The sequence below is a fragment of the Strongyloides ratti genome, assembly GCF_001040885.1.
Source record: "Strongyloides ratti genome assembly S_ratti_ED321, chromosome : X".
NCBI classification, from domain to species: domain Eukaryota; kingdom Metazoa; phylum Nematoda; class Chromadorea; order Rhabditida; family Strongyloididae; genus Strongyloides; species Strongyloides ratti.
The window spans coordinates 4,569,144-4,586,008 of NC_037309.1; the positions used below are offsets into that span (position 1 = coordinate 4,569,144).

Here is a 16,865-nt window from a genome sequence, read left to right on the forward strand (position 1 = left end):
TATTAAAAGTTATTTTATTTTAAATAGCTTAAGAGTTTTTTTTTTTTTTTTTAATAATTTATATACATCTATATTTTCTATCTTAATATATTTATTATTTTATTTAAAAAAATGCATTTTAATATTATTTTATAAATAAGTAAATATATTAATATTTTAGATATTGCGGTTTTTTATAAATTCGAATGACAACAAAAAACCATAAAGATACTTTTGATGATTATTCTAATCTCTTTCATAAAGATTCTATTGCAAATGATGTCACACTTGAAGATTGTCATACTAATGTCCTTCCGTTGGTAAGAATTTTTAGTTATTTAAAAATAAAAAAATTTTTTATATTAATATTAATATATATATATATAATTTTTTATTTTAGGCAGATATAAGTAAATTAAAATGGAAATGTTTTAGAACTAATAACAGAAATACAACAAAATGTAAAGAAGCAATTAAGGCAGATTTAGTCTTAAAAGCTTATAGTTTATGTATATCTGAAAATTATATATGTTTGTGGAGAAGAATACCATCAGAGGATGATGAAAATGACTATCCAAGAGGTGAATTTACTCTTCGTTCAGCTAAAGAATTATGGGTTTTTTGGTTTGACAAAAGAGAACCACGTAATTTGGCATCATATACATGTGATCTTGTTGTTAGAGATGAATATGATGCTGATCATCAAAATCAAAATGATGTCGTTAGATATGATATTCGATGCCTGTTGTTTCGTGCTATACATAATCTTATTGAAAGATCATTATTTACAATGGGACAAAAACGTTTTGGAAAATGGTTTGTAGCAACAGGAACAAAGGAGGAATTGAAGCAAAGTATGCCGCAAAGAAATTACTCATTAGCATACGGTTTTTCATTTTTTGTTCATGGTGATATTATGGTTTGCGCAACAATAAATATTCAAAGGCAACCATTAATGTGTAGACTTGATTTATTAGATTATTTCTCAAAAAAATCAGTACCTCTTATATTAGGACCTCATGGTATTAGAGCGACATTAGTAATAGATCAAATTGAATATGTCAAAAAAGAAGTAGTTTATATTTCAAATAAATATAAAAGAGATATCTTAGTAGCAAAACAATATAATGAAATTGAAACAATTGCTGAGGAACAATATAATGATTGGAGAGGTTTTTATCCTTTACCAGTTTATGATGCAGAAGATATTAAATATAGAATTCCAACAGTATCTGAAATATTACCACGTATGACATTAGTTGAAATTGATAATTTAAAAATATTATGGCCAACAGAATATATTGGTATTATAATGGATGAATATGTTTGTAATGGTGATAGAAAATGTTTTTATGAGAAATTAGTTGATGAAGATCAAGAAGTCGCAACAATTATGGCTAATAGCAAAGATAATTTTGATACAAAAAATGATAATACTAATAATCGAATTATGCATGATATTGAACGTGTAGATTTAGAATGTTTTTGTAGACATCATAATGAGGATATTGATCAAAATGGTCGTATTTTTGAAGAAACAATAATATCTTCTGAATATGCAGTTTTATCAGAAAATACTATACAAAAACCATCAACAAATATTTCATCATCATCACCAACAAAAAATATAGAAAAAGATGAAAAATTTGAAAATGCTATGTCATTTTTAAAAGAAATTGATAATGAACTTAAAAAGGAAGAAGCAAAACAAATGGAAATTGACGATGATGATGATATTGAAAAATTTCTAAATTTTGATAGTTCGATAAAAACATCTGTTCCAAAATCTCCTGATAAAAATTCAAATGAAAATAAGAATGATAAAGTTGAAAGTAGTGAAAAAAAAGATAATGATAACAAGAATAACAAAAATAAAAATGAAAATAATGAAGAAGAAAAAGAAAAAGAAACAACTAAAATTGTTATACCAAAAAATGTTGAACCTGCTATTGGTAGTAAATGGAGATATTCAAATTATTGTGGAAAAGTTGGTTGTATATGTCCATTATGCTTTAAACTAGGAAAATTGGCATTAGTAACACAAAATAAAAAGAATAAAAAAAATGAAAAATATTCTGTATTACAGGAGGAATTAATGATGATTGATGAAGGAAAAGAAAATGAACCTATTTATAGTGGTAATTGTGATGTCAAATCAAATCAATTAATTTTATCAACATCATATGAAAGTTTAATTAAACAAAGATTAGAAGCAAAAACTACAATACCAAAACATCCAATACGCCTTTCAGAAGCAGAAAGAAATAATCTTGATACAAAACCATTTTATAGTAGTTCAAATTTTGCTTTAAGGGATTATATTTCTAACTTTCAATCAATGAAATTTGGTGATCCTAAAATATTTCAAGAAATGAAAAACCTTCCAGGTTATAATACAATAAAAACAACTGAATGCAAAGAATCTTTTCCAAAATTTACACCATTAATAAGAACAAGATTTGAATATTTTCGCAAAAAGAAATATCTCTTAGCAAGAATTAGTCACAAGAAAGGAAAAAGAAAAATTTATCATACAAATCATACAATGTCTAGATTATGCTTAACTCCACCAATATCTCAAAGAAATAGATTAATTAATAGAGCAAGAAGGCGTTATACATTTCCTAAAGAAGATACTTTGATGGCTAGAGATGTTACTTTTTACGACAAAACTGTTCAACGTAATACAAATGATATGTTGAATTCATTTATTAATTGTATATATGATATTAATAATACAAAAAAATATAACAATAAACTTCAAATTTATAAAAATTATGAAATAACAACATTAAAAATTTATAAAGAAAATAATATTGATGAATTAATTGAACAATTTGAAGAAAAAAGAAATGAAATTAATGTTGAAAGATTTTATAAACGTATTATAAATGAAATTAAAAATAAATTTACAATAGATGAAGAGGAATCTATTGATTTAGATTATCTAGATCCTTTTAAATGGCATTTTGAAGGTAAAGAAACTTTTGAATCATTAAATTTTACATATAATAATGAAATTACATTAAATCATGTACCAGAATATTTAATAATGAATGATTTTTTATATGTTGTTGTTAATGAGAAATTAGAAAAATTAAAAAATAGATCAAATATTATTTCTAATAAAAAACGAATGTTTCCAATTTCTTTAGATAATGAACCATTGAATATAATGAAATATGAAAGTGATAAAAATATTAATAACATTGATGAATCAGAATACAAAATATTAAGAAAAATTTATGATGATTATTTAATTAAATCAAAAGAAGATATCATACCACTTTCAAAAAAAATAAATTCATTTGATATGTTATGTGAAAATAAATTACCTAAAACAACATTTACTAAAGATTTAGTACACGGTTTTTATAATGAATATTTGATTAATGAATTATTAGAAGATGATGAAGATGAGGAAGAAGAAACTGAAAAAGAAATAGAAAATATGGAAACAGGATCTAATTTTGATATTGATGAATTTTTAAGAGATGCTGATGATTGTAATTCAATTGATGATGATTCATTACTTTATAATTCTAATAAACTAATTGAATTAAATCAAAATGAAGAGAAGAAGAAAAAATATTATGAAATGGGATATTTTGAAAAAGAAAATTTTTCAATTGTTCATGAAGATGATATTATTGAAGAATTATTAATTAATTATAAAACAAAATATGATCCAAATTTTTATCAATATAAAATGTTATATGAAAATTTTATTTCTGACAAAGATAATGATAATGATATAGATAATTTAAAAAATATTGAAAAAACAAATGGTAATAATTTTTTAATATCATTAGAAAATGTAAATAAAGATATTGAAAATAAATCAATAACAATAACATATCAAAAAGAAATTGAAGATATATTTAAAAGTAATAAAAATATTAATAATGATGAAGATAAACATTCAGAATATATTGAAGATTTTGGTGAATGGAATGATTTTTTTACTGAAATTGATTATGAAGAAATTGTTCCAGAAAAATTAAGACCAAAAAAATGTGATTTGTTTGAAATATATACAAATAATAAATCACAATGTTGTCATGTATTTAATCAAATATTAGATGAGGAAAAGGATATTTTTAAAATATCAGATGAATTTAAAAATAATAAAATTTTAAAAAAACCATTACGTGGAATAACTAAAAAAATTTTAGAAAATATTGAGGAAGAATTTAAATTTCATGAAAATTATATTACTCGAAAATATAAAAATATATGGAAAAATGTATTATTATCTCATAACTTTAATTCTCTTTATATACCACCAAAAGCTCATTCAGACAATCGTATAATGAATACTATTCTTAATCAAGAAAATTTTTCTATTAATATTAATGATAAAAATAAGTTATCTATAAATGATATAATGAAATATATTAGTAATCAAAGAAATGAAAAAACATGTAGATTAAATAAATGTTTTGAAAGAGCAAAATCAGATCAACAGACAAAGAAAAATATAATGAGACATAAATATGATAGAATGCATCGAGCTTTTGAATATTCAAATCGTTTTTTTCCAGTACGTACAGCTGATGATACTGAATTAATTCATATGATGTTTGATTATGAAAAAAATTCTTCAATGTTTAGTAATCATAATATACCACAACAACATAATTCTGATTATTTTAATCACCAACAAGCATATAATTCAATGGATGATTTTCATGGAATGTCAAACAATTATCATATTCATAATTCACAACAAAATCAAGGATATTTTAATGATCAATTAAATTATCAAAATAGACATAATAATCAATACTATAACAATCATAATCAAAATGCTTATCAGAATATATATAATAATTCTTCACATTTTGATAATTTTATGGGTGATGATTATGAACAAATGTTAATTCATAATAATTCAGGATCATGGAATCAATTACAACATACAAATTATCATTCAAGAAATCCATATCAACCAAATTATCATCAAAATCAAAGCAATATTTTTGGAGGAAATACTAATTATAATAGAAATATTCCATCAACAGTTGAGAATGATGAAGAACAATCATGTAGTATGAAAGAAAATGAAATTATATTAAAATCAAAATATTTTAAAACATCAAATGAAAATAATCTATATTATCATTCATTATTAGATAAATTTATTGGATATAATTTTTCATTGAAATTTAATTTTAGAGAATTTATCTCATCAGAAACATCTAATACATTATATCAAAATCAATATTATACATTAAATTTTAATAATAGAATAGAAACATCATTTATTTATGATTATAATGATATAAATAATCCAGAATTTACATTGAAGGAAAGAAAATATTTTACAAAAAAATTTGAAAATCAAATTTGTATACATAAAGGTCTTAGTCATGTTTTTATAGATGAAAAAGGATCTTTTAAAGCACTTCAATATATTTTAAATAATTACATTTATTGTAATTTATTTAATGATCAATGTTATTATAATTGTAATATTAAAAAATATACCAAACGACATTATATATCTGAACCTGTTATGGTACCTGAAGAATTATTAAATACAAATGATAATGTATTTATTTCTAATAATTATAATAATTCTGATAATATTACAAAAAGAAGAAAATTAGATATAAATTTAACTAATCAAACAAATATAAATGATATGGAAATAGATAATATTCCTTTTTATTTAGAAGAAAGAAATAATGTTGTTAGAAAACAAGTTAATACTTCTCAAAGTGGTTCAATATTTAAATCATTCCCATGTACTGTTGGATATTCACAAATTGATGGTACTAATGATATATCTAATGATATTGATACATGGTCAAAAAATATATGTAAAAAAATAAATGATAAAGAAGAAGAAGAAGAAGAAAAATTAATATCTTCAAAAAATATAGATAAACAAAATATACGCCATTTACAATATAAAACATCTCATTATTCAGAATCTTATAACAATTTACTAACAAATTACAATAACGCAAAAAAAGTTGATGAAAATTATTTTATATATAATTATGATTCAGAAACTCTTGAAAATTATAAAACTGATGAATTTATTAAAGCACGATACTCAAATACTAATATTTTATTTGATAATTCAAATGAGAAAAATAAAATTAATCGCTTTAATAATGATAACTTTATTAATAATTATATTGGAGAATCTTCAATATATTCAACAATTGATTTAGATAGTAATGATCAAGAATATGTTAAATTAAATGAAAATATAGGAAAAGATTTTTACTCATTAATGACTGAAATAGCTTTTAGAATTTCTGAAAAAAGAGATGATGATGAATTTAGAAATGAAGTAATGCATTTGTGCAATGTAGATAGATCTCTTTCCACATTAAGTATTCCATCAATTTCCGGGTCAGATGATAGTGAATCTACATCACCTTCAAAATATGATATCAATTTTGCACAAGAATGCTTTACTTATAATTCATCTAATCAAATACAAAATCAATCTGATTATTATGAAATTGAAGAAATTTATGATACAAATGATATTCATAGTAGTTTTGAGGATGAATCTAATGATAGTAGTAGTGATGAATCAAATGATTCAATGGATTATAATAATTCACCTAAAAATAATATTGAAGAAATGGAAAGTGATATTGAAGGTGAAATAAAATTAACAGAATTTGATACATCATCTGATGATTCAACAGAAGAATTTATAGATTCTGATTTAGAATTAGAAATATTAAATAATATTATAAATGAAGATCATTTTCAAATAGAGTATTGTGAAAAAAAATTAAAACAAAATTATGAACCATTAATATTATGTAGAGAACTTCAAAATAATTGGTCAGGATATAATTTAATTGTTCAATCAATTATTCCAAGATATAAAAATATTAATGATATTTATCAATTATGTATTATTGCTGAATCTCAAGAATTATTTGATAATCTTCGTGATTCAATACTTAAAAAAATAAAAAAATTAAGAAAAGATAAATTATCAAGATTTGCACCAGATTATTATAAAATTATGAAAAAAGTTAAGGATTATGGATATACATTACCATATGAAACATATATTTTATATCGTGAAGGACCAGTTGTATCATATTCACATTACCTTATTCATAATGATATTGATAATTTTATTCATCTTAATGATTGTGAATGTTGTGAATGTTTACAATTACCTCCAATACCAAATTATATTGATTTAGATGATTCAACATCAAAAAATCCATATCTTTATAATTATAGAAATCCTAAATTTATTAAAAAAGGAATAACTGTCTATAATATATCATCATCAAGAAAACGTTTTATTCCACCAATGATGCCACATCATAATTTAAAAAATTCATTTACTACAAATAATAAATCATCTTCAAATTGGAAATATATAAATGTTGTAAAAAGTTTAAATGATAAAATTGATAAAACTGTTAAAAATAAAAGATATTATGAATGTGGATATAATGCATACATATCAAATGAAGATAGACAACGTGCAAATGCTGCTGCAATTATTGAAGTTGGTGAAACTGCAACTATAAAAGTACTTAATAATACTAAACCACCAAATTTCTTAAGATTAAATAATAAAGGACATCCAGTTACACGTGATGCTTATGAAAGATTAGTTTCTAAAAAAGAATATTTTAAAATGAAAAATAAAAGATTATCAACATTAAATTTTAAGGCTCCTAAAATATATTTTTTTAAAGGATATGATTCAAGAAGTAATGAACGTGAAGGATTTTATAATAGTATTGTTTCATCAACTGAACGTCAAATTCAATTACCTGATATTATTATGGAAGAAAGTGAAGAAGAAGAAGAACATGATGATTATTATGAATTATCAAGTGTAAATATATTTACAGAAGATTGTCCTATTTTAGAAAATAATGCTGATATTTCAAATAATTCTTTAGATTCAACTTGTAATAATCAAGGACTTAATTCTATTAATCCATTAACACCAGGAAATCCTATGACACCATTAACACCACAAATGACTAATCCATTAACACCAAGTAATTCATTAATGGATCCTCAACAAGGAATGAATGCATTAACACCAAATCCTGGATCAATTTCAAGTTCAGGACCACCAAGTAATTATATGAATCCTGGTAGTAATAGTTATTCAAACCCTGGTAGTAATAGTTATCCAAATCCAGGTAGTAATAGTTATTCAAATCCAGCATCAAATACTTATCCAAATCCAGGTAGTAATAATTCTGTTCTTCAAAGTATTATAAGTCAACCAAATTCTCAAGTTAATCAACAACATTTTATTCCAGGAAATATATCAAGTCCTTCTTCATTTCATAGTGGAAATCAAATGCCACAATCAATGATGGCAAGTCCAATAATGAATAGTGAAAATCAATTTTTAACAAATCCAGGAAATTATCATTATAATAGACAAATAAATCAAAATTGTTTTAATCCTCCTCCAATGAGAGAAAATTATAATACTGGAATGTTTCAAAATATAAATAATCAAAATATATTTTTAGGAAATGATAAACATAATGTTAATTATTCTAATGATGGAACAAATACATTATATGAACATAATCAATATAATTCAAATATGAATCAAATATCAAATACAGATACAATTAATAATGTACGTTCAGATATTAATTCTGGTGTAAATCAAATAATGAGTTCTCATTATAATAGTCCAATACAACAATTTAATAGTGGAAATAATATGACTGATAGAAATTCACAACAACATCCTTTAGAAATGGTAAATCATCAAACAAGTGGAAATATGAATCAAGGATATATTAATTCAAGTGGACATCATATGATAAGTGGAAATCAACATGGAAATTATAATAATCAAATACATGATAATCAATATTATAATAAAATACCTAATTTAAATTATGAAAATAATGGTTCAAATTATATAAATAATAGAAATCTATATGGTGATGAAAATAATCCAAATGAAATTTCATATGATTCATCTTCATATAATAATAATAATATGGGTGGACAAATGAATGTAAATCAAGGTAATGAAATTTATAATATTTCAAAAAATATATCTTATAATCAATCACCTATAAATAATTTTTCAGTTAGTAATAATTATCAGATAAATTATGGTCAAAACAATTTTATGGATTGTGATAATAATGTACGTATGTATAATAATGATGATCATGATGGAACAAATATAGAAGGAATTTATGATGATATAAATCAACAAAATAATAAAAATAATCAACAAAATATTAATAATTCACCAATGCCATTATTATATAATGAAAGTAATATTATTACAGAACCATCAATTATTGATAGTAATACTGAATATAATTGTTTATATTATAAAATGGAACCTGAATCAATACCACCTGCTTCAAGTCTTCTTCCTGTTGAAACAGAAAAATTATCTATTGATAATAATCATATTTTACCAATGAAAAGTAATAATAAAATAGAAATTATTAAAAAAGATATTATTTCTCGTCGTGAAATTAAAAAAGATTCAATAGGAATATCATTATTATTACATGATTCTGTATTTGAATTATATTATGATATTATTTTTGACGGTTGTCCTATTTGTTCATGTAATTCAAATATAATGTCAGATGATTATGGTATGTATTTAAGACCACCAGGAATATTAAATAAGAAAAGTGTTCAAAAATCTGAATGGAGTGGTTTTTATTTAGCTGGTGATAAAAATAAATGTAAATGTGGTTTTTCAGCACTTCGTCATAAATTATTTAGTTATAATTCAGGATTATTTAAAGAAGATGCTGAAGAGGGATCTGGACTTGGTGCTATATATGAACAACATCCAAATAGATATCATAAATTATATAATAAATTAACAGAATATGATTTATCATTTATTAATTTATTTAGAATACAAAGTTTAAATCGTGAAATGGGTGCTCAGATAAATTCAATTCAAAGTATGTTAACAAAATGTTTACCACCATTAACAAATGCAATATCAAATAAATATCTTAATAAATGTAGTAATTATATGTTTTCTCAAGTTGATATTAATGAAAAAGAACATGCTATTTATAATTCATTAAAAGCAAGTATTGAGGATGATAATGAATCACATCTTTGTATACCAAATAGAAATAGAAAATTAATTGATTATCCATCATTTTTACATCCATGGTCAATACAATTTCCAAATAATGCTAAAGATGCTTCTGATGCTGATTGTTATATAATATTAAATAATGTTAGTAATTTTTTTAAAACATTAATACATAATACACAATGTTTTGGACCAGAAAAAAGAGATGTTTTTAAAACATTTACATGGTCAGAATTAGTTAAAAGTGCAATAAAAAGTACTAAAGTACCAGATGAATATTCATATGCACCTGAACCAATTCCATCAGTTATTTTAGCAGCAGAAAAAGATTTAATATCATGTGCTCCACAAATAGTATGTAGTTGGGAAAAATTAGCACTTAGTCCAATTGATCAACCTAAAGATGTTTTATATTTTGCTATAACACCTGATAATGATTTTATTATTGAAAAAACAAAATTATATTTTCATGAACTTTCTAAAATATATGAAAATTATAAATTAGGACGTCATATTAAATTATCAAAAGATATTGTTGAAGATGGAATATTTAAAGTACCAATAATGACATCAGATAATTGTAAAATTGAAAGTGAATCAGAAAAAGAATATTATAATTTTTTTAATGAAATAATTAATGATAAAGAATATTTAGATAAAATGAAATCATATGCTGCATTTATTGAAAAACAAGTATATCAATTTTTTGAGTATAATGATATTTTATTTGATAGAAGAGCATTTTGGGAATGTGTTAAACATGAAATGAGTGGTCCATCAAATATATCTCTTGATACATCATCATCATCATCAAATTTATTACATAATAATCATGATTATATATTAAGTAATTATCCATCAGGATATTATGATCATTGTAGTCCATCAAATATGAATCGTTCAGGAACAGAACTTGATCAACAAAGAACAGATTCACCAATAAAAGATGAAGATATGGCTGAAATGCCACATATTATTGTTATATATATTATTAATCCATTTAATTTTGGTTTAAAAATTAATCAACCTGAACAACCTAAATTTGCTTTAATTTCTATAATGCGTGCTTTTAATGTATTTTTAATGAAATTAAATATTACAAAACGTTTTCGTATACAATTAGAAATAATTAATTTACAAAGTATAATGGATTTTGCTGGATATTTATGTGATAAAAAAAGAAATGAAAGATGGTATGCACCAGATCCTGTATATACAAGAAATAAAAATTTTAAATTTAGTGCATATGAACAATTAAGAAGTTTATCATTTGCTATATATACACATTCAAGAATATATAATACAGAAGATGTTAGATATGTATTAGCTAAAAGTGTAACAAAATTTGGATATACAAGTACTGTATTAGATCATGTTAATGAAGATATTGAAGCTGGTGATAAAATATTTAAATTACCATGTAATTTATATAGATTATCATCACCAAAAAGAAATCCAATACAAATGAATGGAAAATCATTAAAACGTCATATAGAAGATACTGTATTATTTGTTAGTTATTGTTTAGTTGAAGATAAATGGCTTGTTGTAACAGTATCTGATCATCTTGGTTATTTATTAGATAATTGTCTTATAAATTTACAAGTTATTCATAAAGATAATGAAATTGTTAAATATAAAAAAGGTAATAGAATTCTTGATGCTATATCACGTCTTTGGGTATATATAATGGGAGTACTTGCTTCTGAAACACGAAATTGGAGAATAGTTATTGGAAGATTTGGTAGAGTTGGTCATACAGAATTAAAAGCATGGATGCATATATTATCAAAAACAAATATAAAACGATATAATACAAAAATAAAAGAAGCATGTAATTTATGTGCTGAATCATTAAATTCACAATCATGTCCTATTATTGTATCAGCATGTTTTGTATCAATGGAAGCTGAACATAATTTAAGATTATTTAATAATGCAGTAGCAAAATTTAAAGTTTTAGCATCAGCATCATCTAATATTAGATCATCAAAACAAAAAGTTATTCATTCACCAGATGATGTATCTGTAACACATATTCTTGTATTTCCTACAACAGTTGATCTTTCAATAGACTTAGCACAAGGTAAAGATGGACAAGAGAAGGATGATTTTGAATCATTAGTATTAGATGAAGGTAATGATGAAATAATGGAATTTATAAATAATGGTTTTATAAATGATGATGATGGTGATGAACTTAAAACAGCAGAACCAGATAAAAATACAGAAGAGAATTTCTTTAATATTGATTCATCTGGTATGTTTATTTTATTTTTTATATATATTAAATTTATTATTATTATTTATTTATAGATGTTGAAGCAAGTAATCAACCAATGGCAATTGGATATTATATTTCAACTGCACCAACAGGAAAATTACCAAATTGGTTTTGGAGTCAATGCCCAAAAGCAAAAGATAGATGTCCGGTTCACTTACGTAATTCATTACATATTGTTACTTCAAATATCCTTCAATCTGATGAATTAATGCTTAACTTTAAAAATACAGAATCTACTCATCCATTAGATTCAACAGCAACGGATGATGTTTTGAGGTATGTATTAAAGACATATAATGCCTTATCATGGTTAAATGTTGATTGTGTCACAAGTGAAAGAAGAAGCTGTCTACCAATTCATATTCAAGCGCTGGCTCGCCTTTGTAATGCGGTAGAAACATTCATGTTTTAACTAATTTAACGGGTTTAAAAAAATCTTTTTTTTTTTTTCATTATTCTTATAACATTTTGTTCATATTCCTATTACTTGAATAAATCAATTATAATTAAAAATTATTTATTTTTATTTATAAAAGTTGTTTAATATAATAAATATTAAATAAAAAAAAATATTTATGATATTGGATTAAATTATAATTAAAAATAAAATTATATAATAAAATATTAATTAAATCTAATAAACAAATTTCTAAAAAAAAAAATTTAAAGTATTAAAAACTTTATTAATATTTATTTTCTGGGATAAGTCTTTGATAAATTTTGTATATTTTATTATATTTCATAAATAAATATATGTCAATATCAATTTATAATTGTTATGTAAGTAAAATAAAAAATTTATAGTTATAAAAAAAAATTATTTTAAATATTTTACTGTATCAGTTGCGCATCATTTAAATCATTTTTTTCAAGATTTGTTTTTGTTGAATCAATGAAATACTAAAAATAAAAATTTTAATTTAATTCATAAATAAATTATTATTATTTTTTACCTGTAATGTTTTATCAGTTTGTTGACAAATAAAACGAATAAAAGGTCTTAAATCACCATCATTTGCTTCTTTTAATGTTTTATAATAATTTAATCTTTCCTCAAGGGGAATTATAATTGGTGGAAAACCAGATCTTGATAAAATTAGATTCATTAACAATCTAGCTGTTCTACCATTACCATCAACAAATGGGTGAATGAATACTAATTTATAATGTGCTATTGCAGCTAATTCAACAGGATCCATTTCTAATGTATCATAATCATTTAACCATTCAATAAAATTTTTCATCTCAGATTCAATATATTTTGGTGAAGGTGGAGTAAAACTACCAACATATACTTGTATTTTTCTCATTTTTCCAGCACTATCAGGATCAACATATGCCATAACTTTATGATGTATTTGTAATATTTCTGTTAAACCAATATTTCCAAGTGATATTTTTGATTGATTTAAAAATCTTAGAGCTGCATCAAGGCCAAGTATTTCATTATGTTCAAAAATACTTTTACCACCAATAGCTCTACCTGTTTCTAAGAATGCTCGTGTCTGCAAATAACTCATTGTATTTCCTTCTAATGCAACTGTATGATAAACATGTTGAAAATAACTTTCTTTAAGTGCTCTTCTAAATGCTCCAATATTTTTGCGAATTTTATAAAATTCATCACGTTTATTATATAAAGCTTTTAAAATTTTATTATCATATTTTTGTACAATAGGTAATGTACGTTGTCGACGAATTAAAGCTTCAGAATGATATGGATTATAATTTAAAACTTTACTATATATTGTATCAGCTAAAATAATACCTTTTTCTTCTTTTTCTAATATTATACCATATTCCATTAAAATATCAGTATGTAGAGGTGATTTTGATAATGCATTTTCAATTATTGCTTGAGCTTTTTTAAAATTTCCTCGTTCACGAGAATTTTTTGATGCAATTAATACAGCTTTAGCTTCATTTTCACTAAATGCAAAATCATTTTTGACATTAATTAATGGTTGATATATTTTATCATCTTTAAAAAATAATTTATTTATAAATATATTTGTTTAAAAAAAAAATATTTTTTTTAACAAACCTCGATATTCTGAATAACGATTAATCTCCATTATTTGAGTATCCATAAATGGAAAATCATCTGTAATTTGTCTTAAATTTTGTTTTATATTTTTTGGTAATATTCCTTTTTCAATGTTACAGTCAAAATAATTTGTTTTAATATTTTGTAAAATCCATTTATATTGACAAAAATCGGAACGTTTAACAGTATTTATAATTATATTCCAACTTATATTAACAATAATAGTTGTTAATATACAGATAAATACAAACTTTTTTGTTGATAAATTAATAGTATAATCTAGAGAAGCCATTTTGAAGAAATATATACATAAAATTTTACATTTCAATTATAAAATATTATTACTTTAATAGTTTTATTATTTTATGTTAATAAAAATAATAATTATTAAAACGTCATTTTTAAAAAGTTTTGTTCACAATATATTCGTGCTAAGAATACTTTTTTATCATTTTGTTAATATTATATATATTATTATTATAAATTAAAAATATTGTAAAGTTAAAAATTATATATACATTGTAAAATAGGATATAAAAAGAATAAAAAGATGGTGTCGTTGTAAACAATCTTTAATACTTGTACTTTTTAAAAATAATAAGATAAATAACGACATAACTTTATTATCTTCTCTTGTGATCATTTTATTTGTATATATATATATATATAGCGGCAAAGTATTTTTTTTAAACAAACAAAAATAAAGAAATGTAATTTCATTTTTTAAAAAAAAAAGTTATTTATACATTAGATGGTATTTAACAGAAAAAAAAAATCTGTTATATTTACAAACATTAAGATAACAATTTTGGCAATTAATTAATTGTTACGAATTGAAAATTAATTTGTTTAAAAAGCTATTAAGAAAGCATTGAATTGTATTTTTTTGTTTTTTGATAAAAATAATTTTTTTTTATTTTTTGTTAATTTTTGAGACAAATTTTTTATCATCCAAATGCTGGTTGACTAGTATAAACAATATATAAAAATCCATCATCATCACGTTCATTCAAGTAAACAGAAGAGATTGGTGTTGAAATTGAAAAAATACTTTTTTCATTAATCATTAAAAAGAATGATTGTTCATGATGAAGATTTAAACGCCTACGTATGATTTGCATTAAATCTCCTATAGTAACATGATTAGGTACCAAAAATTTACATCTATCAATTAATGGTAAATGTCTTTCATTTTCATATCTTTCAATAATTATAGGTATTTTATCTGGATGTGTTTGAAGAATTTCCAAAGCATTTCTTTTTCTTATTTCTAAATAAAAAAAAAATAAATAAATAATATATATTAATAAACATACCAAAAGATTTACGTTCTTTAAATGTTGGAGCATATCCAGGAAGGGACATAGTGAATTATATTATCTGTAATATAATGAAAAATAATATAAAGAAATATAGAATATTAAGTCAAAATTTATATATATATATATATTGTATAGATTCACGTGATATAAATTTTAAAATGATGCACACACAAGACTAACTACAACATTTTATGTATTTATTGCACAGGTCGAGAAGAAGTTTAGAAACGATATGAATGTTCTTTGTAATATGGCATATTTATAAGGCAATTTCTTGAATTGATTAGATTATCTATATTTTCTAAATAATGGTCCTAATGTTATATTTAACAATCAGGTGTATCTTATATATACACTTTTATTTGAACCAACACATATATATTTACTTTAAAATTTTATTCTTAAAAGAATACTAGAAAAAATTATAAAATTATATGGTTTTGTTTTTCTCTTTATATGTCATTATTTCAATATAATATATGGATATGTAGACATTAAAAAATCTATTTATGATGGCGTATTTTAAATAATAAGCAGGTTAATAAAAAAAATATATAACATTTATTTAACTAACAACTTAAATAACTAAATAAAATGTTAAAAATGGCCGAAAGTGTCTCTATTCCTTATTTATTATTATATAATTTTTTCAATACTTTACATAAGAAGATCAAATAAAAAAACAAATATATTATAAAAATAAGCTTTTTTTAATATATCTATTAATATTTATAAAAATATTAGTAAAATTCATTCAATATTTAAAAGTATATATAAGCAAAGTTAATATAAAAAAAATAATATAAAAATAAACCTAAAATAAATATATTTTAAAATCATTCATAAACTATTTAAAATCAAATAATACTTTTTTTTTTAAATTAAGAATAATATTAACAATTGTTGTACTTTAAAACTTATATTTTATCATCAATAACATTTTAATTATTCTATAATGTAATATAATAAAACAAAGATAAAATAATGTTAAAAGGAAATTTATATTGTTTTAAGAATATATAAAATATAAAAAAAAAAAAACCTTTCAAAAAAGATAGTTAAACTTTTACTTTTAATTCACATGACCTAACAGTGTGATGTTTAGTGAATCAGCTGATATGTCGTTACGAGAAACAACGAAAAACTTCGTCTGACTGCCTAACT

At 22.3% G+C, this 16,865-nt stretch overlaps 3 protein-coding genes across 3 annotated transcripts; 1 reads left to right on the forward strand and 2 right to left on the reverse strand.

Annotated features, from left to right (window-relative positions):
• Window positions 1–185: 185 nt before the first annotated feature.
• On the forward strand, window positions 186–12,744 carry SRAE_X000098600 (Mediator of RNA polymerase II transcription subunit 13; the record flags this gene model as incomplete). The annotated part of the gene is made up of 4 exons (XM_024645397.1): window positions 186–299; window positions 380–8,990; window positions 9,057–12,308; window positions 12,365–12,744. 4 exons carry the CDS (start codon window positions 186–188, stop codon window positions 12,742–12,744), a joined length of 12,357 nt encoding a protein of 4,118 aa, XP_024510859.1.
• A 419-nt stretch (window positions 12,745–13,163) lies between these two features.
• Window positions 13,164–14,671, reverse strand: SRAE_X000098700 (Adenosine monophosphate-protein transferase FICD; the record flags this gene model as incomplete). The annotated part of the gene is made up of 4 exons (XM_024645398.1): window positions 13,164–13,232; window positions 13,286–14,037; window positions 14,101–14,313; window positions 14,377–14,671. 4 exons carry the CDS (start codon window positions 14,669–14,671, stop codon window positions 13,164–13,166), a joined length of 1,329 nt encoding a protein of 442 aa, XP_024510860.1.
• A 655-nt stretch (window positions 14,672–15,326) lies between these two features.
• On the reverse strand, window positions 15,327–15,744 carry SRAE_X000098800 (Autophagy protein Atg8 ubiquitin like family-containing protein; the record flags this gene model as incomplete). Its single annotated transcript, XM_024645399.1, has 2 exons — window positions 15,327–15,649; window positions 15,696–15,744. 2 exons carry the CDS (start codon window positions 15,742–15,744, stop codon window positions 15,327–15,329), a joined length of 372 nt encoding a protein of 123 aa, XP_024510861.1.
• Between the last annotated feature and the right edge of the window lie 1,121 nt (window positions 15,745–16,865).